Below are 25,981 nucleotides of genomic sequence, written 5' to 3' on the forward strand. Positions count from 1 at the left end.
AATAATATCAAATTAATACCAGTAAACATTGTGTTTTACTGAGAAACTGCAGTAGGTGAGATACAACATAAGTATCTGAAGTATCTTTCTTGCTGCACTGGGGAGAAAAACATTTGCTGAGTTTATTAAAGTGCTGGGGTATTATTTGTACATTTGGTAAATAATGTACAATAAATTACAATAAATAGCAACTGTGTTCCACAAACAATTTGTGCAAGTCTGACTAATCCATTCCCAGTTTTTAAAATGAACACAGTTTTTTTTTTGTTTCCCATCAACAAAACTGAATACATTCTTAAATTTAGTCTTTCAGGCTTGTCACCATGTCAGCAGGCTGTGCTGCTTTCGGCCTGTGATATTTATGGGTTTGCTTGTATGTTTGTGAGTAATCTGCACATAGTGTGAACAACTAACACTAGGGTACTTCCCTCGTTATACATTTATATCTTAGTGCTGACCGCATACCTATTCTGTAGACATCATGGGACAATTTTCAGATAGACCTCATGCAGTGACACACTGCATAGGGAACTGCATAGGGTTGTTGACTAACAAGCGGAAGTGTTCATGACAAGCTAGCATGGCCGTAGGAGAACGAAGCTTAGAAATAAATGCTTTTTATTGATACTGTCAGATCAGTTGAGTTTGAAGACAACTGATTGTCCTTTATTTATGTCAGAAAAAAAGAAGAAAAAATTGAAGCTAAAAGAATGTGCTCTGATGAATGTACAGAAGGTTACAGTCTCCAAGATGAGAAAATGTCCATCACTTAATATCTTCCATCCTTTTGCAGGATCACAACAAAAACTTGCCTGAAAAGCTGGGTGGACTGTTTCTTTTGTTAGTGTGACTATGACCATCTAGCCTGCTCAAAGGTTTATATGCTAATCAAAATCAATGGCAAGAATCAAAAACTGCTTTCAGTAAGCAATTCCCAAGACTTTATAGATAATTTAAGCAGTTTTGGAACATAAAGGAAAACCTGCAGCAAATGCATTATGTAAAACTAATGGATATGTAAAACTAATGGATGAATTACTACAGTTTGCAAATTAGTTTTCCTGACAACTGTATATGCACATGAATTCACATTATTTAGCCTAAAGTTAAAAAAAATAATATAAGGTATCTCTAAAATAGCCTATTATCATTTATTTTGTTGGTACAGTTGGTTTTATTACATTTAATTTTTAATACAAATTTCTTTCACACTATTCTCAACTTCCCACTTTTCCTAAAATTGTAACCTGACTCCTGACATCATCGCTCTGAGCTGGTGTTTAAACGATTCCAGATGAAACGGGTCTTCCTGCTTTTCCCGCAGCAACAACTTCCTCAAAACTTCGGCATATAAAGAGGTCGTCCACTAACCCAGATCCATACCAGCATTCATCTTTTGTTCTGAACTTCTGGAAAACGTCCAGGTAACCGAGGTTCCGCTGTTTTTCTTTTTAACTCGTCTTAAGTTGTTTTCATAGTTTATATGTAAAGTGTTGTAAATGCCTGTTTTAATAGGACTACTTGTAAAAAGTTGTTGGTGCAGCTTAGTTGCATTCAATTTCGTTTTCTTTTTACTCTTCAAGAAAACTTTAAAAACTTTTATGGTCAATTTCTATTAGCTCATTTCAGAAATCACCGCTAATCCTTATCTCTCTGAAATGACTGAATAAGTTTCACTGCGGTGAAGCTTCACTCGTTCTTGTTTGTGGTTTCAGTTATCACGCCACGTACGTTGCACGAGCGCCGCTCGCGTGATATAGCGTACAGTGTGGCTTTACACCTCTGACTGTAGGTCTGTTTGTCAGGGCATAATGTATGCGTTTGGTGGAATCAGCCTGCTCGTGGTGGTGTTGTGTGGACTAGCTCACACTTTGGAGAATCTCACACTGGATGAGGCATGGGAGGGCTGGAAACTCACACATAAGAGGGAGTACAATGGCCTGGTGAGTAACAGAAGACAATACAATAATATTAGTTTCCTTAGGGGTCCAAAAAGAGTTAATGATCTAGAGTGGTTAGTGTTTTCATGAAACAAAAAAAAACCATCTGTTTCTCCCATCTGTAGTAAACAGGGAGGAAAACTAGCTTGTATTTTTATGACTACACTGATTGGAATGTACTGGCTTAGTCCCTTTCTAAGAGGCCTGTGCTTTTACATGCACTGCAGCTCAATATTAAGAATATTAAGAGGGGGGTAGAAGAAAATCTCACAGCTTTAGGATTGGTAAATTATTTTAGAGTTTTGAGTATAAGGGGCAAATAATTCCACCTAAATCCAAAAAGGACCCATGCTTTATAAAGATTAGATGCATTAAATAAATATTTCAACCAAAAAAATGAAACTTTGCTAAAAATGTACTCATCCGTAGGCTATCCAAGATTTAGATGAGTTTATTCGTTCACTGAAAGAGATTTGGAGAAATTAAGCATTACACAATTTCCTCATCAATGGATCCTCTGTGGTCAATGGGGGCTGTCAGAATAAGTTTATGCAACTGATAAAAACATTACGATAATCATCTGGGAAGACTAATCCACATGACTTCAGCACAACAATTAATTATCTGTAAAGCAAAAAGCTACATGTTTATAATAATTAAATCCAAATTTAATTAAACTTCAAACCGTTGCTTCTTGCTAAAATACGAGCTCTCTATTATTCAAATTAATATAATGTTCAGGTTTGTGCAATGTATAATCAGCTGGTGGTTTACATACACCAAGAGAACCAAGCACTTGAGCCAAGTGTTTACATGTGTTTTATGGTGGCCAGGATGAAGAGTCTATTCGACGGGCGATTTGGGAGAAGAACATGCTGTTTATTGAAGCTCATAACAAAGAGTACGAACTGGGGATTCATACCTATAATCTGGGCATGAACCATTTTGGAGATATGGTAAGTGCCCTAATTCGATCTGCTAATGTTTTGCTGCTGTAAAATGTTTAATGTATTGCTTTACCAACATTTACCAGTCTTTAATGTTGGAAAACATCTGCATGTGGGATCCTGCCCCTTTTATTTTAAGATGTCACAATCTTGCTAAACCTGTTTGCAGAGTATACATGACAACAATGCAATGTTCCATCAATAATGTATTACAAAGGCATGTTTACTGAAACTAGATCCAACTTCATAACTTTTGTTGTCTGATGTTTATCTCTCTGCAGACACTAGAAGAAGTGGCAGAGAAAGTCATGGGACTTCAAATGCCCATGTACCAGGACCAAACTAACACATTTATGCCTGATGACACAGTGGGGTTGCCCAAATCAATTGATTACCGTAAACTGGGATACGTCACTTCTGTCAAGAACCAAGTGAGGAAATAACAAAATGTTTCAGTAATATTGCGTTAATATTTCCTCATTCTAATAAACTCTCACACGATCAACACTTTCCTCATCCTCAAGTGCTTTCACACAAATTTCCACAGAATGAGGGTTACAATCTAACTATGATCCATATCATCTGTTGTTTCAAGCCAACTATAGTTATCACTATACTTAAGCGCCATCCAGTGGTCAAAAAGATGATTTCTCCACCAGTATACAAGCATTTTAGGCTGTCTTCAGTGTTTGTTTGTTTTTTCACTCTCCTCAGGGTTCATGCGGCTCATGCTGGGCCTTTAGTTCTGTTGGGGCTTTGGAAGGTCAGCTGAAGAAGACCAAAGGTCAGCTGGTGGACCTCAGTCCTCAGAACCTAGTGGACTGTGTGACTGACAATGATGGCTGTGGTGGAGGATATATGACAAATGCCTTCAGATACGTCAAAGACAACCAAGGCATTGATTCAGAGGAGGGCTACCCCTATGTTGGAACGGTAAGAGTCAGCCTTATACAACTAAGTTTTGTTTTATTTTTTTTAGCAGCGATTCATTTATATTATTTGGCAAATTAGGTTTTTCCATTGCTTTGGCACTAGATGCAGTTAGTGACTATGCCTTTCAAAGTACACTGTTTAGTGAGAGACAAACAAACAGCGTTTGTTGGGTGACCACTTTAGGTACTCTTACAGAAGAATGACTTGATTTTAGACCCATATGAAGTAATTTGGTTGTTTTAGTGCATTTTGGATATGCAGTTTAAGCTGCCAGTTGGTAAGGGTGTTCTGCATGGAGAATTTGGAAAAAGTGAACTAAGGTTTAAGAAATGTGTCCTAGCAGAAAACCCCCCCAATGTTGATAGTCATGATTTTTCATCTCACTACTACCCCCTGCAGGACCAGCAGTGTGCCTACAACAGCTCAGCGAGAGCGGCCACATGTAAAGGGTATAAAGAGATTCCTCAGGGTAATGAGAAGGCACTGACTGCCGCTGTGGCAAAGGTGGGACCTGTGTCTGTGGGTATAGATGCCATGCAGTCCACCTTCCTATACTACAAAAGCGGTAACATATCTTTACATTATCTATAATGTGTTTTGTTGTTGTTGTTCTGCTGAAACTTTTACAGTGAAGGATAAGACTAAAACCTTGACCCCCTACTATGTCCAAAATCCATTTCTAGGTGTGTACTATGATCCCAACTGCAACAAGGATGATGTCAACCATGCAGTTCTAGCTGTTGGCTATGGAGCCACACCAAAAGGCAAAAAGTACTGGATTGTGAAGAACAGGTAAGGAAAATATTCTGGAAGCAGAGTGCAGCATGGTTAAAATACACAAAAAAAGTACATTTAAATAGAAAACATAATAATTAAAATAAACAATTAATAAAAATGTTAATAAATGAATGTTAATAATTTTTTTTATAAATAAATAATAATTATAAAAAAAATCAATTTAGTCATATTCAGCATGTAATAGTGTAAAATTTTCATTATCCTTTTTTTTCTTCTTCTTGAAGTTGGGGTGAAGATTGGGGGAAGAAGGGGTACGTCCTGATGGCTCGTAACCGTAACAATGCATGTGGCATTGCCAGCCTGGCCAGTTTCCCTGTCATGTGAGAGCTGGAAGAGCAGGGAGCACACATGGGACCAATCTTGTCTGCTGCTGACCAATAACAAAAGGGACTCGATCACTATCAGTTTGCTACAGCATTAAATAATGATTGGGGAAACACTCTGTAAAAGATGCAGATCTGAATACCACAAGGTTAAGTGTATTTGTGTCTTAGATGTCTTGTTCTTAATCTTATCAATTTGTGCAGTTGAAACTGTTTTGTGCAATATTTGAAATTCAAAAGGGAAATTTTGATATTGTGTATACAGTCTGTTAAACAATTTTTTTTTAAATTCCCCTGGTGGGATATGATTTTTGAAACACTTGTTTTATGATGTTTTGGTTATATAGATTACCAAGTTTTTTGTGTGGCAATATTAAATAAAATGCTTAATTTTGAGTACATCATTATTTGTGTAAAAGTATCTTAATGTCATTTTCATAAATGTTTTACTTCAATGAGGCTCAATCATATGTTTATCAAACTAATACAGCTAATACCAAGTCAATATCACACCTCTGTACAGAAATGTTATATATAAGAAATGACATTCAGAGAATAAAACAGCAATGCCAAACCACCTTTATGTAACTTGTCTTTAAACCATGGTATCTGTACGATGCACCTGTGGGCATGAAGTCTTGAGGTGGAAGAGAAATCATCAGAGCCTATATTTTTGGAAGCTGAAACCAAGATGCTGAAATAAAACCAAAACTGTGTAAGTCTAGGCTGTTTAAGCAAAAATCATTACATTTATGCGTTCAGTGGTATGAAATCATATGACCATAACTGAACCACTTCCCCATTCCCCAGATGAATGACCCAGCTTTACCCTTTTTTCTCTTGTATCTTGTACCCATATCTTCACATTCAATAGCTGTCCATTAAAATCTCTGAACTTTGACTTTATATCAAAATTACACTTGCAAGCAAACAACTTTAAATTGCACATGTACAAAATTAAAGATGATGAATAAAAACTTCAGCAATGTATTCATTAGCCACTATTAGTGCTAAAGAGATGCCTGGTACAAATGGCTCTTTTTGTATTTACTTCACACTTTTCCAACAGTAATTCAATCACAATTAAGTATAGTTTGTCTAGATACAATTTTACACATGCAGTTTTTGAGTGTCAGTTCTCTGTAGGCTTCTTTGTTCGAGGCCTCTGGATGTCAGATGCATTAACTGACATTTATCGATTAAATAAGAGTTTATTTCAGAAAGCTTTGCATGTTGTGAAATGTAACATGACTATTTAAAATGGACAATGCTGAACACTCCACTTTCGGTTCTTTATGTTTGTTTGTGTACTTTTGGAATTTTTGAAAAGCTGTAGATAAATGTTTCACAGAGCTTTTGTTTCCATCAGTGTGACATGTGTGACATGAAATGATGGATGTTCTGGAAACACCATATTCAGAATCCACAAAATTCTCTTTTCTAAGAGACAAAAGATAATTATGATTTATCACTCTGCATGACTTGTATTTTAACTCGGAAATTCCCTTATCGGCACACATTTGATCATTTTAAATGCAACTATATTATTTCAGTCAGCACCAGGTCAGCACAAATATTTGTCAACTCGAGATGATGACTCATTTTATAAGTAAACAGCAAATGCTTCATGAATGGAAAAATTAGGTCATGCTGCCAGTTGTTTCAGTTCCGCAGTGGTTACATGGACTTTATATCTTTTGCCCAGTGGTAAGAAATGTCATTCTATACACAACATGTTCATTTAAGACCTAAACCCAAAGCTAGATACCAAGCCAAGCGGGTGTTTTATATTTAAATGTGGGCGCGAGCTTGAGTAGCCTAATGTTTAACCACATGATTTCCTCTGGCCGTCTTCCTGTTTCCTGTAAACTTTAAAATATCATGTAAAAATGTATTTGCGGATGTAGGTTTCAACTATCACGTTGTTATCAAGTATTATATATTTCGTCTAAAAGTAAAAATAGTAAAAAAACTTCGCTTGAAGAATATCTTCCTCCGTGTTTAGTATAAATTCCGCTAGATGGCGACCCAAACACATGATATGAAAAAGGACGTAGATAAGCAACGTTCTCGGTTTCCGATACATGCGAAACTCAGAACCTAGTGCCTACCTACACAACTTCTTGAAATTGAGGTGTATTTATGACATCTGTCTTTAACAGTTCAGTTAGCAGGTCAGCTGTGAACTGCTGCTGGTAGATTCTTTACAGTTACAGAATAACTGCGCTGGAAAATCCCCTTAAAAACTAGGCTGTATATTTTATTATTATTTATTTATTGAACAATATAAATTTACAAAAATAGACTATAGCTAAATCAAATTCTGATACATGTTTAGGTTACTGCAATTTTCCATGTATCTTACTATTTAATATAATTATTTATTTTTATGTTTTATCATTTGATTAATTGACATTTAATAACTTAATATTTTTGAAATATTGTTTTTTATCATAAAAAAATACATGATATTTTATTTACTATATTCATTTAAAAAAATTATTCCAATTTTATATTTGATTACATTAAATATAGGCTAAAGGTTTTTTCAAAGACATCTGTGCCATATCACAATTAGCAGAGATTAGCACGTGATAGAAAAAAATAAAAGCAGGAACCCAAGACGTTCATCATCACCTCCTCGAGAGACCACCAGAAGTAGCCTACTGTTTAAAGTTCGTGAACAGGTAAGAAGAAACCCACGAGTTCATTTTTGTTTTGTTCTCTTTTTTGTTTAATCTTTTGTCTCCTTGTGTCGGGTTTTCCTCCCAAAAAAGTTTCTCTTTCGGTTTTAATTCAGGTGGGGACTGGTTTTATGAGAACACTTCCTCAAAGCGATTTTAAAATGAATTCCAGCGTATTATTAATCGTCTGTAGTAACTTTAGGTTTAAAGCGAAAACGCTCAAAAATCATATTAATTGTCGTGTATGTGTCGTGGAATAAAGGATCCGATGAAGTCGATCAAACACCAGTGTTAGTTTGACTTCGTTTCTTCCTTATTCTGGCCAGTGTGTTCTCTTGTCTAGTTTGAGTGGTCAGCCTTTTAGAATTGGCATTTCCCTTTATTAATCGATCTACTTAAGCTCTTATCTACTTATTATTTATTATTATTATATAATCTATGCTTTTTTTTTGGATTAAAACTGGTCTTGTAAAACGACCCGAGATATGATGGCATACTTCCTGTCATAAGACAGGAAGAATCATAGTTTACATAAGTACAGTGCATTTTGGGGGTTTGTAAATGTCTGAATTTATGAAGTCTTATCACTTATTAGGTTTCCTCAACCAGTTTTACAACACTTGACTTTCTTTTTGTTCTACTTCTATTTTTCTATTCTATTCACTTATTTTTACTCCATTTCTTTTCCCGTTTCCTTTTGTATAGAAAAATCAGGTGGGTTGTGGTTTATTTTTTTTAATTTTTTCTCAGTTTGTTTGAATGCATGTCAGTAACTAATGGGCCGTTTTGTTCTTGACAGACCATGATGTTTGGGAGCTTGCTGTTTGCCGTGTGTTGTAGTGCAGCACTGGCCCATTTCAACACAAATCTAGACCAGCACTGGGAGTTGTGGAAGAAGACCCATAACAAGTTTTACTCTACTAAGGTGAGACTAAATTTCATAAGCATCCATAAGATCCAAAAGCTAATCTTTGTTTACTTCTGGATTCGTTTTCATAATGCCGTTTTTTTTTTTTTTTTTTTTTTTTAAAGAATGGATTCATTATTACTGTGTAGTTTGAAGTGGTGTTGATGGTGTCCATGTATTGAAATGTATATTTACGACTCTGTTTTAAATGCAGTGAAGGATATCACGTGTGATCCCTGTGATGTGAATGTTTGTTGCAGTTTGAAGAACTGGGCAGGAGGGAGTTATGGGAGAGAAACCTTGAACTTATCACCCTTCACAACCTGGAAGCCTCCATGGGCCTGCATTCATATGACCTGGGCATGAACCACATGGGTGACATGGTGTGTCTGGGGTTTTTTTTTTTTTTTTTCCTGATTATCTGCATGCAGCAGCTTCCAGTTTTGCTTCTGGCATGCAATATTGCCTTATCATTCTGCGGTACACCCTTTAATTAGTCTAAAGTTTTCAACAAGCTCTGTAGCGCAACATTTCGTGTAAGTGTTCTGCCCAACCGGAGCTAAGCTAATTTGGGTTATTAAAAAAAAAAAAGTGTATTTATATGCACACCCTGGTTTTTTCATGCAGTTCCCATACTGTCAACATGATCTCTGGACACTGAGAACGAGATGAAGGCTGTAATACTAAAGTTGTCCTCTGGTCATAGGATAAATTCAAAGCCTGATCCTTTTTCTGTTTCTATCAATTATAATGTCAAATGCATAGCTAAAATTGGCGTACTCTACTGTCAGTATGGTTTTATCATTTGTTTTAAGACTTTCTAAATTACCATTATGACCTACTGTATAAGAATTCCTCTAAATCAGTGCTTCCTAAACCTGTCCTGGAGGCCCCCCTTCCCTGCAACTTTTTAATGTCTCCTTGTGTAACTCCTGATTCCACTCATTAGAGTCCGCAAAAACTAAATTGGGTGTGTTTGATTGGTGAGACGTACAAAATGTACAGGGCAGGGGGTCCTCCAGGACCCGTTTGAGAGGCACTGTATAGCCGACTAAATGTTTTGGATGTCATCCCTTTTCTGTGTATTGCACTTTTGATGTTCTAGAGTAACCCTTTCATTGCTGTAAGACTAACAACCAGACTGTAAGAGGGGGGTTAAATGCCTGTGCCCACTTTGCACTTACCTGAAGCCACCAGGGCTATATTTTTTCATGTTTTCTCTACTGAAAACATTAGCTTTATTTTATAACTGGTAAACTATGCAACTATAACAACTTCATCCTGCCCTGATTTTCCTTTTGTCACTTTGATTCACAGACACCAGAGGAGATTCTGCAATCATTCGCCATGACTCGTGTCCCTCCTAACTATAAGAGGCAAACGGTGAATTTTGTGGGCTCTTCTGGGTCTCCTGTTCCAGACTCTCTAGACTGGAGAGAGAAGGGATATGTCTCCAGTGTGAAGATGCAGGTGTGAATGTAATCCTCTTGACACTATGCTAACCGATCCGCTTAATTAGCGGTGTATTTCTATCTAGCATGAAGCAAATTTTATATTCGGTGGACTGATTGTTTACGAAGTAAAATGGCTTGGTTGTTTCAGATGTTTCTCTTATGATGTCAGGTGGTGAGTTGACCACATTCTGTCAGAAAACATTGCTGTTCTTTCGCTTTAATTTCACTTCCTTCATTTGGTTTGTACAGTCAGTGTTTGAAGGAGCTTATTTCCCCTTTTATGTAACTTCCTCTGATTTGGAAATTCATAGACCAGCAACCAGAAACGGATTGGTCAAAATGTTGTTTCTGTAGCTTCACAAGCAGTTAAGTTCCTGTTTCCTGTTTTCATAGTTTCACCATGTTTCTCTTTTCCGTCAGGGTGCGTGTGGTTCATGTTGGGCGTTCAGCTCTGTTGGGGCTCTTGAAGGTCAGCTGATGAAGGCCACAGGAAAGCTGGTTGACCTCAGTCCACAGAATCTGGTGGATTGTTCTTCCGGTTACGGCAACAAGGGCTGCAATGGTGGTTTTATGAGTTCTGCCTTCCAGTACGTTATTGATAATGGAGGAATAGATTCTGAGTCCTCTTACCCTTATGAAGGAGTGGTAAGTTGTGTGTTAGGGGTCCATGTGAATAAAACCTGCATATCAAGTAATTACATGAGGAAAATATTAAGGGCACAGTTGTTTGACATCACATTAGAAGTGACCAGGCTGTTTCCACAGTCTGTGCCATACCGATTTGGAGCATTTCTGTACTTTTAAGTTTTGAGTATGAGGTGTGGCTTTTTTTTTTTTTCCTCCCAAATACAGTAATCCTTAATGGGTCTAATGTGTCCTACAGCAAGGGCAGTGCAGATACAATCCATCTCACGCTGCAAACTGCACCAAGTACTATTTTGTTCCTCAAGGAGATGAGGAGGGCCTAAAGCAGGCTTTGGCCAATGTCGGGCCCATTTCAGTAGCCATTGATGCCACCCGTCCTCACTTTGTCCTGTACCGCAGTGGTGAGCATTTCTTGTTGCATTTCTATCAGACTGATTACCAGATCTCAAATGTTTATAATTGGGGCTTGTAAGGTGTTCTATTACCTTGTTACCTCCCATCTGTACACCACAGGAGTTTACAATGACCCAACCTGTACAAAAAAAGTAAACCATGCAGTTCTGGCTGTAGGATATGGTGCGATTGCTGGAGAGGATTTTTGGCTGATCAAAAACAGGTACAATTAAGATTTGTGATAATAAATTGACTTGTTTTGACTTTAAAGTATGGCCCCTCAAAGGCTTGTAAAAGCAGAACATCTATGACAAACAAAATTGAAGAAAAATACAAAAACGGATTTGTTTTGTTCTACTTCACCAGTTGGGGTACCCATTTTGGAGATGGTGGCTACATCCGTATAGCCAGAAATAAGAACATGTGTGGCATTGCCGAATATGCCTGCTTTCCAGTTATGTAGCTGCAACATTTCAAAAACAAGAAATTCATTGTTTTGTAGTTTAATTTCTTTGAATGCATGTTTTATATATGGTTTTTACGTTGTCTTTTTAAATATGTCTAAATGTGTTTTATGAGTCTTACAAAATTGTTTTGTTTGGCTTAACTTAAGAGGAAAGAGTACATGTAGTATTTGGAAATGTTTGCAATAACTAATGTAACCTGAATGGTAACAGTCTAAATTATTGGATAAATGTGGACCATGCCATCCACCTACCTGGTCACATCAGAAGAGAAGCCACGGTGTCATCCTGGTTTAACATCGCACATGGAAGCATGTGTTCAAAGTGGTAATCCCAAATTGTTTAAGTGACCATAACATGATTTTTAACTTAGTGTTTGTTTGTTTGTTTTTTTGTGTGGGGTTTCTTTTTTTTTTTTTTATTCTTTGGAAAAAAATGTATCCCTTTTTTTGCTGTAGAAATATTAAATGAACTACATTAAAAGGCTGGGTTGTGTGGGTTTTGTGTGTGTATGTGGCTAAGGAGACCCATTTTCTGATCCACAGCCTATCATGGTCAACTCTGTGAAGGGGAAAAAGATGTTCACCTTTAGCAGAATGAGATTTTAGAATGGGTGGTGTATTCGGTTTTGCAATGCAAAAAGACAGTTGTGTCGTATGACAATAGGGATAGATTAGCACGTGATGGAACAAAATAAAAAGCAAAGCAACCCGGAAATCGTTCATAATCGCCACCACAGACGACCAGAAGTGTGGCTTCACGAGTGCACAGGTGAGAATAGACACATCAGGTTTATTTCTTTCCCCACATTTATGGATATAATCTTTTTAATGAAAGTTTGGGTTTTCTTTTAATTAAAGTGGTTACTGCTTCTATTGAGAACTTGTAAAAGAGATTGTAAATGTTTTCCATTTGAGACGTCAACTAATTTCTACCCCTTTGACGTGTATTTATTTTGTTTTCCCTAAAGAAAAGTTTCTCTTTTCATCTGGACAATGTATTTTTTTTTTTTTCTAAGAGATTTGTATTAGCTACTCTTTTGGGTTGTCCAAAGTCCATGATCTTTCTGAGGATTAATGTTATAACCATGAGATGGCCAACGTAGATTTTAATATAGCTGCTTGTACCTTCTTCGCCCTGTACTTGTGAATAAAAAAGAGAAAAGGTTGTTTTTCTATACGCGTCGTCTTTCTGCTACTCCGCTTCTTACGCCACGTATTTAAAATGCTGTCAAGTTTAAACAATGTGTCACGACAGTCTGTGCTCTGTTCCATTTTGTTTGCTTTTTGAAGCACAATGCTTTCTGTGTGAACGTCTCGTTCGTTCAGCTCACTGCAGTTTTAAATCCACACTGAACGATATCGGTTTTATCCAGCTGGTGGGAGATACAGTAGTCTATTTGATCACTTTCCTGGATCAACATTATTGTCCGAAAATATAGACTTAAGTCAATCCCTACCCCTAAGCCTAACCTTACCCATACTTTATTCCTAAAATCGGTGGGCAATGAAGCCTTAAACAGATATTTCCTGAAAAGTTATATCTAAATTCTGATTGGTTGATTGGAATGTAGGATGTTGATCCAGAAACATGTTGTAAATCACGCTCACCGGTCTAGTTATGTGCGTGTATGTATTGTCTCACACACTGAAATAATCTCTTCATAATGTGGCTGATGACTTAAAAGCCACCTGTCAACATAATGCAATGAGAATATATTAGAAAATAATACAGATGTTTGAATGCATGACTTGCGATTTGTTCTCATCAGACCATGATGATGCTCGGGAGCTTGCTGTTTGCCGTGTGTTGTAGTGCAGCACTGGCCCATTTCAACACAAATCTAGACCAGCACTGGGAGTTGTGGAAGAAGACACATAACAAGTTTTACTTCTCCAGTAAGGTAAGAATAAGATTTTCACAAGCCTCTGTCAGATGATCCAAATCTGGGGCCCATATTCACAAAACGTTTTGTCTTTCAACTAACAGTTCTCCTAAATATTAGTGTAAGTTTTTAGCTAAGCGGTTTTTCTTAAAACCTATTCACAGAGCTGCTGAGACAAACTTTCACGAAGGAATAGAGAGAAGTCTAACAGTAAGGACCAAGGGCAACATTATGTTGCCATTTTCAAATAAAGGTTTAAAAATGCAGGCTATGTGTCATTTATTAAACAATTATATGTTCAGCTAATTGTCAGCCTACATGTGTGCCTCTAATAATTAGTGAATCTGAATGTAAGCAGCTGTTTAATTAGCAGAGTAGAATAATCATGGCTGATAGTAAGACATGCAAACGTAAAAGAAAATCAAAGTGGACACAAGCACAGCTGTTACTTCTTGCCCAGCTGGTTAAGGGAAACAAGGATATAATCAAAGGAAAATTTGGAGTTGGGTGTAGCAACAATGAGTTTTACAGAATAATTAACTCAAATGATATATAGGGAATTTGAATAATTAATCAGGAATATGATTAATTTAGATCTCAGATGACAGTTACATTAAATTTGATTGATTATGAAAAATAGCTCAATTTGCCTATATCAATAAATAATTACAAGGCATTGTAATTTACTCATTAATATGTCAATATTCCATTCTTCATATCAATTGTTGTGATAGCTCTTACTGTAAATTACTGCAAATCAAACAGCGGTTTGTCCAGCAGGCCACTGTTGACCCATAAATTTGCAATAAAGTTATCACGCCTTATAATTCAAGGAAAAATATTCTCTGGCCATGAAAACATTATCCTATCCTTATGATAAATTTAGTTTCTAAATTTAAAGCTTGTAGCTAAAGATCAGACATCTCAGTGACTCGTAATGTGAGTGGGGTGGAGTCCAAGCCAATCGTCAGTATATGGGTTTTTAATAATTAAACTAGTAATACATCAAACTACGAATCACACAGAGTAAATATGCGTACGACAATACAAACAGTAAGCTTTATACAATACATAACGGAATCCAAATAAAAGAGAGAGAGAGAGAGAGAGAGAGAGAGAGAGAGAAAATAGAATGAGATCACATAAGGAGCTCAGGTATGAAAATCATAGTCAGTAACTTTTGGAAGCCAACAACAAATCAGATCATAGCAACAATTTAAAGCAGCATTTAAATCTCCATAGAGAAAGTGATACTTGCAGAGTGTCCAATGTGCATGAGCTGGACATCGGGGCGCGCTGGATCTTTTGAAACCGGCGTGCGCGTGCTGGAGACCGGCGCACGCTGGAGCACGTGGTCTTTTGTTCTGTCCTCGCGCGTTATTTAAAAGGTTCAACAAACAATGTTCCAGAATTCGTCTTCCTTGCGTGGAGAGGCGAATAGTTGAATAAACTTAGTAAAGAAAAGAAAAGAACGAAAGCTTCCAAAGGAGCCATTAAAATGGCTTTTTCTCTCAGCCCCTGTGCTGAGGGGGTTTGCGCTATGAGCGCGGCCTCTAGGAGCACAGGAGAGCAGCGTGTCCGAGAACGGAGACGGAGAAGAAGAGAGAGGGCGGACCTTGTTCGGTCGTTCTTATGGCTTGAAATGGTTCACGCCCCTTTTTCGCGTAAACAGCCAATGAAAGTCCGCGATCTGAAGCGGAGGGAAAAGTTCCTTTGTCTCTGTGAAGACAACCCCCTGGAGATCTAGGGCTTGTCCAAATTCCAGGGATTATTCTAGCAAGTTTGTAATTCAGATTACATACATTTTTCATTACTTTGCTCTAGATAAATGGGTTTGTCAGAACATGACGATCACAACGATACTAAACATATGTATAAATGATCAAAACATGAAGTTACATTCAAATGCAGAATTACACATATTTAAAGATTTGATTAACACATGATAACACTGCAAATAGTCCCAATTTATATGGGAAACATCTAAATGTACCAAAAGGGAATACGTTATACATTTATAAAACATAAAAACAAAAAGGTAATGAATACATTCCATAGAATGCATTGGGGAAAAGAAACCAGTGATTTGGCTTCTCTCCTCTCCTGTTTGTCCAGGGTGGTCGTAAAGTTTTACGACCTGCAAAAGTGGGGGTTACATACACATGACTATTTGAGAAAAAGCCAGGCTGAGGAGAACATTTCCTAAAGTATAAGCTTAGCAACTTATACTCTTCACATAACAAGGATTAACCATTTTATGCAATCCATAAACATATTTAAAATACATATTAATAATAAAATGAAAGTAAGGAACTTATACGAAAGGTTTCCTTTGTCTCCAGTGTGTTGGAGGAATTTGGGTTGGGGGTTTTCATTTCTTCTTTGAGGCTCGCCCACGTGACTCTGGAATTTCTTGTCGTAAAATAATTTAAGTCCAGCCAGGCTGGCGCCAGGCCCAGGCATTTAGTGCAAAAAGAGTTTCATTTGGAAAATCTGAATTAAACACATGAATCGATGATCTGCATATCCGTTACATGGGATAACCAAAGGTGATACCTTTTGAAAAGTTCATTATCATCAAATGTTTCTTAAATGTATATATTCTTAGGAAGATTGCAAGCAACAGCCATTTTTGGAGAGTTTGTTGCTCGGTCTTAGTAACTTGGGAGTCCTCTTCACTACTCCTAAAGTTTCACAGATTTAGAAGCTAGTTTTAGTTTTTAAAAGCTTTATGAAACCGTCTTATAGCAAAAGTGCAGCGCCGACCTCATACGTCATTCCCCAGAACTGCTTCAGTTTTACCACAGTGAGCACAAGCTAGATTAAAGTGATTATTACATTTTGAATATGGATATTTTTCTTACTAAAACACATCAATTTGCTACAGAAGGCCTTTGTTCTTTGATTCATTGGCTTATTTAAGAACTTTTATATAATAATTTAAACTTAAATATATTTGTAATACTTGGAAAAAAATGAACAAATATCATAGCACGTTTTTTTTTTTTAAATATCACGATTCATGATTTTATCACAATTCTTTGTCATGTTGGTTTTACTATTTTGTAAGCTGTCTGAGCTGTCTAGAGCCCAACTAATTTCCCTATTATAAAGACAAAGCCTTTCAAGGTAACAAAATAAAAGAATGGCAGATATTTAAGCCAAAGAGGGCCAAGATAAAAATCATTGTTCTTGTTTATTTTTTATTTTTATATATAATAAAGATAGAAGAATGACAAGGATACGCATTACAACTACACATAATATACAAATAAAACAAACAGTGCTTTATTTTCAGGTACAATAGTGTATTTAGCAGGAGCATTCAAAAAATTTAATGAATCAATATAAAAATAAGACCCTACATAAACTAATTTCTAAAGCAATTGTGATGATTTGGGCTCACATTTAACAAAAACCCACCAATTCACAATCTCAACAAATTATAATACTTCATAAGACCAATATAAAAACATTTTTAGTTTTAGTAATTGTTGTCCTTATGGAAAGTATGTTCATTTATTGTACATGTACTCAATACTTGGTAGGGGCTCCTTTTGCTTTAATTACTGCCTCAATTCGGTGTGGCATGGAGCTGATCAGTTTGTGAAGGGATAGTTCACCCGAAAATGAAAATTCTGTAATTATTTCATGTCATTCCAAACCTGTATTACCAGCAATCTTCAGAATATCTTCTTTTATGTTCAGCATAAGAAAGCAATTGATACAGGTTTGGAGTGACATGAAGTGAGTAAATGATTTTTGATGTGAATGAATTTTTGGGTGAACTATCCCTTTAAGGTATACTAAACTACCTCTTTCTTATTGGTTACAACTGGAGAATGAGATTAATCGTTGTGATTAAAAAAAATTAAACACAGGTTTTGGGTGGAATATATGCATGTATAAGAAAGTTAAAGAATATGGAATGAATAAATACATTTGTTTCAGCAAATATCATAAGTATAATTCCACCATGGATATTCCCAGAACATGTATATGATTGAAAAGAAAAAGGAATGGTTAGAGAATGAAAAATTACAATACACTGAAATACACTTTTACAATACACAATTTTTTATTATTTATTTTTTTAAGGTAAGAGGTTGCAAACAATATATTTTAGCTACATTTAAAAAAAACAAAAAAAAACTAAATTTGTTTATTTAAATGTAGCTAAAATAAACTGATTGCAACCACTTACCTTAAAAATAAATCTTTTAAAAAATACCTTTTTTTGTCAGTATAGGTTGGTACGATGCATAAATAAAAACTGTTATGGATATTTACAACTATACTGATGGACCTAAAGATTCAGGAAATGGTTTACAGTGGTGGAGGAAGTCAAACCAGACAGAACTGTATTTTATTCAGACTTAGCAGCAGCTTTACAGAATATTATTACCAACAAAACAACTAGAGATAACATTCTAATAGAAATATACACCGCACTACTTAACCAAATTATGAATAGATGTTCAATTCTGTTGGATACCAGCACATAAAGGAATTAAAGGGAAAGAAACAGAAGACAAATTAGCGAAAAAGTATTAAATCTTAACGACAAAATAGATATTTCCCTTTAAAAAATGGAGGGAAAACATTAACTAAAATCAACATTAATAATCAATGGCAAAAGATTTGGGACTCAGATAATAAAGGAAAAACTAATATTACAGCATTCAAAAAGTAAATTTAAAACTATAAAAACAAAACAGAAGAATTCAGTTATAAAAGACTACGGTTAGGACAAGCACAACTTAATAAAACATTATTTCTTAAGAGGAAAGTGAACACAGATGAATGTGAGATTTTAAATGCAAAGAAAATGTTGAGCAAATTAGGAAGAAAATGGGATGTTAAAGGTATTTTAGGAATAGATCATTCTTAAGTGGAAGTTAATTAATATTTTGCATGAAATTTGTATTAGAGACAAAGTGATGTCCAGTGACCAAGAGAGTAATAAATCAGGCAGTTGTATATTGGGCTTACCGATTTACTATTTTAGAGGCTTAGTATCAAGAGATCAGCTTAATATACACACATACTCCTGATTTAAAGATATTACAGATGCAAATAAAATGTCCATATAAGGATGTAGGCTTACACAAATAATAACTGAACACTAATGGTTACCACAGATTTAGACTTCAAGGATACACAATCTTGCAATTATGCATGGAGAAACAATGATTACAACAGTCCTGGTTGTTTTTCACAGTCGCAGGAAACATTCAGATTTCTGTTTAAATGTGAACTTGTGCACTGAGCTGTATTCTCGGGTCCACTGATGCACACTGAATGATGAGAATAAATGCAGAGGTCCACAAAATGTCTATGAATGTTTGTTACTGCAAATGGATCTTGTTTGTGTGGTGTGTATAATTCTTGACTGGGGTTCTACAGCAAATAATATTAATTAGTAATAGTACAAAATGTGAAATTAATGCTAACAGCTCAAAGGAAAAATGTTGAGTCACGGCAGTTCTGTAATGGTGATCATACTTGGCAAATTTAGCACAATATTTGATATCATACTCTATATTAGTCAAAATATAACTTCGCAGTATATCAACAAAAACAATATGATGAACAGTTTAAAATAACGCTCACGGTCTTCAGTGACACACATTAAAAATTCTCACAAGGCAAACTTTGGTGAGAGATTATTAACAGGAACTTTCACATTACAGTCGACGACGTGAAATTGCTGCAAGATGAAATCTTGTTTCGGATTTATACACATTTAATTTGTGAAACATTGGAATTGCAAGACTTCATGAATCTTTTCCTTCCAATGCTCTTGCACAATATAAACCACGCCTACTCCAAAGTTCAGTTGAGTTCAGTTACTGTGGCAAAGTATGCTTGGAAACTGACCTGAGGTCTGTTTCATAAAATACGATAAGAAAAGCAGTGATTAAAGTCCAGCAACTGACTTGAAATAAGAAATAAATCAGGGTTTAAGCAGTTCCATAGATGACTATTTAAGTTCACACAATCTCACTAATTAGATCCAAATTCAATGAGTCAAGATAAGTTGATTCACAAATTTAAGCAGCCCTTAACGTCAATCATAGATTAAATCGAATCCACCATGGCAAACACTGAGTAAATTTTCGCTGTTTAGAAGAAACTCTCCTTATATCTCCTCCGGAGCAAACCCCATCTATATTTCCAGCAGACTGCTTACTAGATTTTAACACCAAACTACCCATCAAATCGAGATCACAAAGGCAGTATGACAGCAGACAAAGCAGCAGGTCCAGACGGCATACCACCAGAGTCCTTGAAATCAGTAGTTTAAATAACAACCAACATGCTTCACCATCCGCTACAATAAGACTAGCACACCATGGGATTCCACCAAATTTTGTCTCCATTATCCAGCAGTTGTACAGCTACTCCTCATGCCAGGTTTTACATAAAGGAAAACTAACAGAATCTTTTGAAGTGCTTTTGAAGTTTTACAGAAAAACCCAACACAGGGATCCGTTGGTCCCAATCTGGCTCTCTGAGAAAGAAAAGTAAGTTAGCTTCAAAATAAACACCATGAAGATTAACTTCAAACAACAGGAGCAAATTCAACTACATGGTGTGGACATCAGATATGTAAATAAGTTCAGCTACCTTGGTAGAGTGGATAGCAAAGATGGAGGAGCGGATGAGGACATTACGAGCCGCTTCAACAAAGCCAGACATGTTTTCAACACCCTACACCCCATTTAGAAATCAACAGTTCTCTCCAGGAAGACCAAAGTCTGCATCTTCAGTAGAAACGTTAAAGCAGTCTCGTTATGGATCTGAAACCTGGATGCTAACAAAAACAGCCACAAACAACCTGCAGACCTTCATTAACAATTGCCTGTGTTATATATTATATATCAGATGGCCAGAAAAGATCTAAAACTCCAGATTGTGGGAGGAAACAAATCAGTTGCCCCAAATGAATAAGAAATACGAAAGAGGAAATGGGGTTGGATAGGTCACACTCTCCGCAAGAACCCTGAAAATGTCACCAAACCGGCACTGCACTGGAGTGGAACCCACAAGGAAAGAGAAGAGTGGGTGTAGGCCAAAACAGACTTAGAGACGATGTATGGAAGAAAAGGAAAAAGGCAGCTGGATTGTCGAGTTGCCCAAAAAATTGTTGAGGCCCTATGCTCCTTTGTGGAGTCAACGGAATAAGAAAGAATCTGTTTGAGACGTTGTTTTCTTCAGTGCATAAATGACGTATGACAGCTATATTCTTCATCTGTAAATGAAAGTCGTTCAAATATATACATTTTGTTGTCAGGAGTAATCTAGGCATATGCAGGTGAATGAGCATTTTTGCCTTTATTATGACAGGATAGATCAGAACTGACAGAGAGAGACGGGGATGGGATCAGAAAAGGTCCTCAAATCAGGATTCAATGTATGGCAGTATCAACGCAGACAATCCCTGTGTATTTTATAAAACAGGCCTCCAGGGCAGTTCTTGGCTCTTTTTAGGTGGGCCCTAGACCCTTAAAACTATAATAATTTATCTGAATGATCGAGCCAGTTAAGCTTACTCCAAGTTTAGCATTCTCATGTCTTTTGAGTCTTGTTGGTTTAAACATTAAAGTGATTTAAAACAATTCAAGCACAAAATAAAAAAGAGATCTCGCGCACACAGAAAGTTGCTGCTTGAATGTTGCTGAAGTTGCCTTTTTTTTTTTTTTTTCATTGTCTGTTGTTTATGTTGGCAGGATGAGGAGCTTGGAAGGAGGGAGTTGTGGGAGAGAAACCTTGAACTTATCACCCTTCACAACCTGGAGGCCTCCATGGGTCTGCATTCATATGACCTGAGCATGAACCACATGGGAGACATGGTGAGAGCATGAGTCCAGTGTCCCCTTTTCCCTTTTACACTGCATTTCTTTGTGATTTCTTAGGTACTTTCTTAGAGAATTTTTACTTTTCAATAGCACCTGCATAGACTATAATAGATGCCCTGAAAAACAATTGACGATTTAATCACCAGTAACTCAGATTGTCTTTATTGTGTTATGTTGATTCACAGACAACAGAGGAGATTCTGCAGTCATTAGCCACAACTCGTGTCCCCCCTGGTTTTAAGAGGCAAACAGCTGAATTTGTGAGCTCTCTTGGAGCTTCTGTCCCAGACTCTGTGGACTGGAGAGAGAAGGGATATGTCTCCAGTGTGAAGAACCAGGTATGATTATACTGCATATTTTGAATAAAATCTGTTATATCTATATGTAGCATAAATGCTAAATGTTTCCTGTTTTAGTAGTTTTATCATGCTTTTCTGTCTTCTGTCAGGGTGCATGTGGTTCATGTTGGGCGTTCAGCGCTGTTGGGGCTCTTGAAGGTCAGCTGATGAAGACCAAAGGAAAGCTGGTCGACCTCAGTCCACAGAATCTGGTGGATTGTTCTTCCGGTTACGGGAACAAGGGCTGCAATGGTGGTTGGATGGCTGATGCCTTCCAGTATGTTATTGATAATGGAGGAATTGACTCTGAATCATCTTACCCTTATAAAGGAGTGGTATGTTATTTCTGTGGGTCCATGTGTTTAAAAACAAACAAACAAACAAAAAAATGATGAGAGTAAATTCCATTAGTGATCCTAGAGCACAAAACCAGTCTTAAGTCACTGGGGTATGTATTTAGCAATAGCCTAAAAAACTAAATTCTGGTTCAAAATTAAAAAAAAAAATTAATGCCAAAAATCATTAGGATATTAAGTAAAGATCATGTTCCATGAAGATATTTAGTAAATTTCCTACCGTAAATATATAAAAACTATTTTTGATTACTAATATGTATTGATAAAAATTAATTTGGACATCTTTCAAAGGTGATTTTCTCAGTATTTTTCCCCAGATTTTCAAATAGTTCTACCTCGGCCAAATATTGTCCTATCCTAATATACCATATGTCAATGGAAAGCTTTGTTTATTCAGCTTTCAGATGATGTATACATCTCAATTTAGAAAAATTGACACTTAAGACATTTTTGTGGTCCAAGGTCACATATTAGAAGTAACAGGACTTGTTATTGTGAGATTTGAGTGATGCTTATGCAGTCAGGTCTCTACATTGATGGATTTATCAGTGTTTGGTACATTTTTAAAAAGCTGCAATCCATTATCATAATAAATATATTGTACTAATAAATAAATATGTCCTACAGCAAGGGCCATGTATATATGATCCATCCCAGCGTGCAGCAAACTGCACCAAGTACTATTTTGTCAGTGAAGGAGATGAGGAGGCCCTGAAGCAGGCTGTTGCCAACGTCGGGCCCATTTCAGTGGCCATTGATGCCACCCGCCCTCAGTTTGTCTTTTACCACAGTGGTGAGAATTTCTTTCCTGTACATTTCAGACTGATTACCATGTCAGGGTATTCAGGTTACAAATTTAGGGTTGAAATGTTTTTTTTTTTTTTTTCATTGACAACTATTATAACATTATCTTACATCTGTCCACAGGGGTTTACAATGATCCATCCTGCACCAAAAAGGTAAACCATGGAGTTTTGGCTGTAGGATACGGTGCAATTGCTGGACAGGACTTTTGGCTGGTCAAAAACAGGTACAGGCTGACTTGTTGAAATTGTGTGTTCATAAACCGACTGGGTCCGATATTGTTTTGGGAAATGTACATGCAGAAAGGCATGTAAAAAGAACATCTGTCTCAAACAAAACATTAAGATGGAAAAAACAAAACAAATGCTGATTGTTGTTTTTTACTTGAACAGTTGGGGTACTGGATTTGGAGAAGGTGGATACATCCGTATGGCCAGAAACAAGGACAACATGTGTGGCATTGCCTTATACCCATGCTATCCGGTTATGTAGCTGAAATCCTGTTAAAATTATGAATATATCAAAATAAGATTCAAGATGTATTATTTTATAATCTTATTTCTTAACTATAAATTTGTTAAATATGTTTTCCACCCAATTCTATTGTCTTTAAAATGTCATAATATGGATGTCTTAATAAAGAATTTTAAATCTTTCTTTTTCATTTTTTTGTCTTTTTAAATCTTAAAAATGAAACAAGCTTTCACTCTACTCAGTATGTTTACAAATGACTTGGTTTTATTCAGTGCAACATCACAACGAACAGTTTCACATGAGGTATTAAAGGATTTTTCAAGATCAGCACACAATGTCCAGTTATGATTGACATATAGATTTTGCTGTGATTTTTACACCTTTGGTTGATTAGCCACATTCATAAGGTAACACAAGGGAGAAAATGACATAAAAAGTCATAGATGTTCACACCAGCAGAAATAGATTTTAAATAAGTGATAGGTAAAAGAAAACACTTGCTACCGTTTAAGTCTGCTTTTCTGAACCATTAATAAGTGGATCTCCAGCAAGAATGCCTTGAGAGAATTAATCTAGTCATCCAACAATCAAGTTGGCTGAAATCACATTTTTATTTGTGTCATTCATATAAGACAGCTAAAATATAACTGCAACATATTTATAGAGACAAACATATTTAACATTTATTTTAGTCTACCTGCACGTTTTTGGCACGGAGCCACCTATTTGTCAAAAGTGATAAACCATTCATTAACCATTGATAATGACATTTTCAAAAAGATTATAACCTTGTCATAACATTAGCTTATTGTAATTAAATTTAGGTTATGACAAGAATATAGATACAGATTTAGCCAAAGTCAGCCGAACTTACTGTTTGCTATTTGATTTGTTGAAATCCTACTTTTTCAAACTCCTCCCAGTCGGATTTTCACCAAAGTTTAGTCAGATCATCTTCAGACTGTGCAGACAAAAAGCAATGGATTTTGTGTTGACAGACAAAACCGTTTTTGTACTGTGTTGAAACAAGCTTGAGGCATGATGCCAAAATGACTCTGAGGTTGTATCTCTACGAAGATGTCAAACTTTGTGTGTACCATTTTAACCTCACAGAATATAGCATTCAATTTGACCACCTGTCAAAACCACCTGTTTGCTCAAAAGTGATAACCCATTAAAATATTACTAGAGGTTGAATTTGTGATTTTCCAGCCATTTTGACTAAGATCACCATGAATGGCTTTAATTACTCATTGCTGCAGTAGGTCTAACACTCTGTGCCATGCTTAGCTCCTCATTTTGCCTGTTTTGTGCTTGGCCCCTAAATTGCTTCTTCCAGCTATATTTAATGTAATATTTATTAATCATTGTTTATTGTTCTATTTGACAACAAATTGTTTAATTAATATAGCCTAATAATGAAATATTAGTATCAAGAGTCAAAGAGTGAATTTTGTGGGCTCTTCTGGGGCTCCTGTGCCAGAGTCTCTGGATTGTAGCGGGATATGAAGCATGATGATGCAGGTCTGTTTGAAACTATGCCTTTCATTTCACTTCCTTTATATATATTTGTCCAGTCAGTGTTTGAGGGAAATTATTTCCCCTTTCCTGTAACTTCCTATGTGATGAGTTGGAAATTCAGAAACCAAGTCCTAAAGAATGATTGGTAAAAATGCTGTTTCTGCACCTTCAAAAGTCATTAAGTCGTTCATGTTTTAATAGCTTTCTCATGCTTCACTCTTCTATCAGGGCAGTTCATGTTGGGCATTCGGCTCGGTCGAGGTTCTTGCAGGTCAGCTGATGAAGACCACACGAAAGCTGGTTGACCTCAGAATCTGGTGGACTGTTCCTCCAGTTACAGCAACAAGGGCTGCAGTGGTGGTTTTATGAAGCCTTGCATCTGTCCACCACAGGAGTTTACAATGACCTGACCTGTACAAAAAATGTGAACCAGTGATTGCGGGACCAGAAAACAGGAACAATCAGAGTGATTGTGAAGTTTTGTGACCATAAATTGACCTGTGTATGATTTTGTTTTTTAAAATGTATCCACTCAAAGGCTTGTAAAAGCCAAACCTTAAGAAATTTACTGTTTTATGGTCTAATTTCTTAGTTGTATATGTGTGTTCTGTATAGTTTTACATTTCCATTGCCTTTTAAAAATCAAAATGTATTTACGAATTTAACAAAATAAATATAACATTTTTTTATCTTGTTTTTGTTGACATTTTAAATTTAAGAATGTGATTACTCGTTGTATATTTACAAATGTCAACTGGTGAGATGAGTTAGTTATTATTTTTGTTCATTTTAAACAAATACACCTTTAATCAATCAGCCAGGGGTAATCAGTGGTAATCATCATTAGCCAAAAACTCATCGCCGAACAACACCAATGACTTGTACATATGAGTACAGTCATTTGAGACACTTCCAAAACTGTTGCAACAGAGATTATTTTTATTATTATTATAATATATTTTTTTAAATACATGAACTATGTTTCCATCTTTTTTGTCACAGTTTTGTATGTTTTTCTGTTCTAAAGAACGGGGTATACTTATACTTTTGTCCATATAGTGTATGTACAAGTCATTGGTGTTTGATGATGAGTTTTTGGCTCAATGTCTACATTTAAATTCACACCAGAGATGTTGAGCTGGGATTAGGACTTTGCTTTCTGCAGACCAGTCAAATTGTTCTACACTGACTGAATCAATCTTAAGTCCTGTTCCAACTGTTGCTATAAAATCAGGAGCACACAATTCCCTAGA

General features: G+C 36.2%; 3 protein-coding genes across 4 annotated transcripts; all 3 read left to right on the top strand.

The window, feature by feature from the left end:
• The first annotated feature begins 1,260 nt into the window (after positions 1–1,260).
• Positions 1,261–5,518, top strand: ctsk (cathepsin K). The gene is made up of 8 exons (XM_052578968.1): positions 1,261–1,424; positions 1,806–1,943; positions 2,774–2,896; positions 3,169–3,318; positions 3,602–3,820; positions 4,220–4,385; positions 4,504–4,612; positions 4,843–5,518. The coding sequence occupies exons 2-8, from the start codon at positions 1,812–1,814 to the stop codon at positions 4,940–4,942; spliced, it is 999 nt and encodes a 332-aa protein (XP_052434928.1). The 5' UTR covers positions 1,261–1,424; positions 1,806–1,811; the 3' UTR covers positions 4,943–5,518.
• Positions 5,519–7,463: 1,945 nt separating this feature from the next.
• LOC127975155 (cathepsin S) lies at positions 7,464–11,974 on the top strand. 2 transcript variants are annotated; one of them, XM_052578985.1, is made up of 8 exons: positions 7,464–7,628; positions 8,425–8,550; positions 8,793–8,915; positions 9,850–10,002; positions 10,407–10,631; positions 10,870–11,032; positions 11,145–11,247; positions 11,391–11,974. In XM_052578985.1, exons 2-8 carry the CDS (start codon positions 8,428–8,430, stop codon positions 11,485–11,487), a joined length of 987 nt encoding a protein of 328 aa, XP_052434945.1. In that variant the 5' UTR covers positions 7,464–7,628; positions 8,425–8,427; the 3' UTR covers positions 11,488–11,974. The 2 variants fall into 2 exon arrangements, with proteins under 2 accessions (XP_052434945.1, XP_052434946.1); XM_052578986.1 differs by lacking the exon at positions 7,464–7,628 and adding an exon at positions 8,191–8,339.
• Positions 11,975–12,118: 144 nt separating this feature from the next.
• On the top strand, positions 12,119–23,388 carry LOC127975152 (cathepsin S-like). The gene is made up of 8 exons (XM_052578976.1): positions 12,119–12,259; positions 13,260–13,391; positions 21,107–21,229; positions 21,421–21,573; positions 21,684–21,908; positions 22,557–22,722; positions 22,857–22,959; positions 23,126–23,388. Exons 2-8 carry the CDS (start codon positions 13,263–13,265, stop codon positions 23,223–23,225), a joined length of 999 nt encoding a protein of 332 aa, XP_052434936.1. The 5' UTR covers positions 12,119–12,259; positions 13,260–13,262; the 3' UTR covers positions 23,226–23,388.
• The last annotated feature ends 2,593 nt before the right edge of the window (positions 23,389–25,981 follow it).

The sequence above is a fragment of the Carassius gibelio genome, chromosome B16 (genome assembly GCF_023724105.1).
Source record: "Carassius gibelio isolate Cgi1373 ecotype wild population from Czech Republic chromosome B16, carGib1.2-hapl.c, whole genome shotgun sequence".
NCBI classification, from domain to species: Eukaryota; Metazoa; Chordata; class Actinopteri; order Cypriniformes; family Cyprinidae; genus Carassius; species Carassius gibelio.

Bases quoted from the DNA above. Each gene is read 5' to 3' on its own strand.
- ctsk (XM_052578968.1), top strand. From the start codon at position 1,812: ATGTATGCGTTTGGTGGAATCAGCCTGCTCGTGGTGGTGTTGTGTGGA. The intron at 3,319-3,601 runs GTGAGGAAATAA...CACTCTCCTCAG, and splicing joins TCACTTCTGTCAAGAACCAA to GGTTCATGCGGCTCATGCTG. The intron at 4,613-4,842 runs GTAAGGAAAATA...TTCTTCTTGAAG, and splicing joins TACTGGATTGTGAAGAACAG to TTGGGGTGAAGATTGGGGGA.
- LOC127975155 (XM_052578985.1), top strand. From the start codon at position 8,428: ATGATGTTTGGGAGCTTGCTGTTTGCCGTGTGTTGTAGTGCAGCACTG. The intron at 10,632-10,869 runs GTAAGTTGTGTG...TGTGTCCTACAG, and splicing joins CTTACCCTTATGAAGGAGTG to CAAGGGCAGTGCAGATACAA. The intron at 11,033-11,144 runs GTGAGCATTTCT...TGTACACCACAG, and splicing joins CTTTGTCCTGTACCGCAGTG to GAGTTTACAATGACCCAACC.
- LOC127975152 (XM_052578976.1), top strand. From the start codon at position 13,263: ATGATGATGCTCGGGAGCTTGCTGTTTGCCGTGTGTTGTAGTGCAGCA. The intron at 21,574-21,683 runs GTATGATTATAC...GTCTTCTGTCAG, and splicing joins TCTCCAGTGTGAAGAACCAG to GGTGCATGTGGTTCATGTTG. The intron at 22,960-23,125 runs GTACAGGCTGAC...TTACTTGAACAG, and splicing joins TTTTGGCTGGTCAAAAACAG to TTGGGGTACTGGATTTGGAG.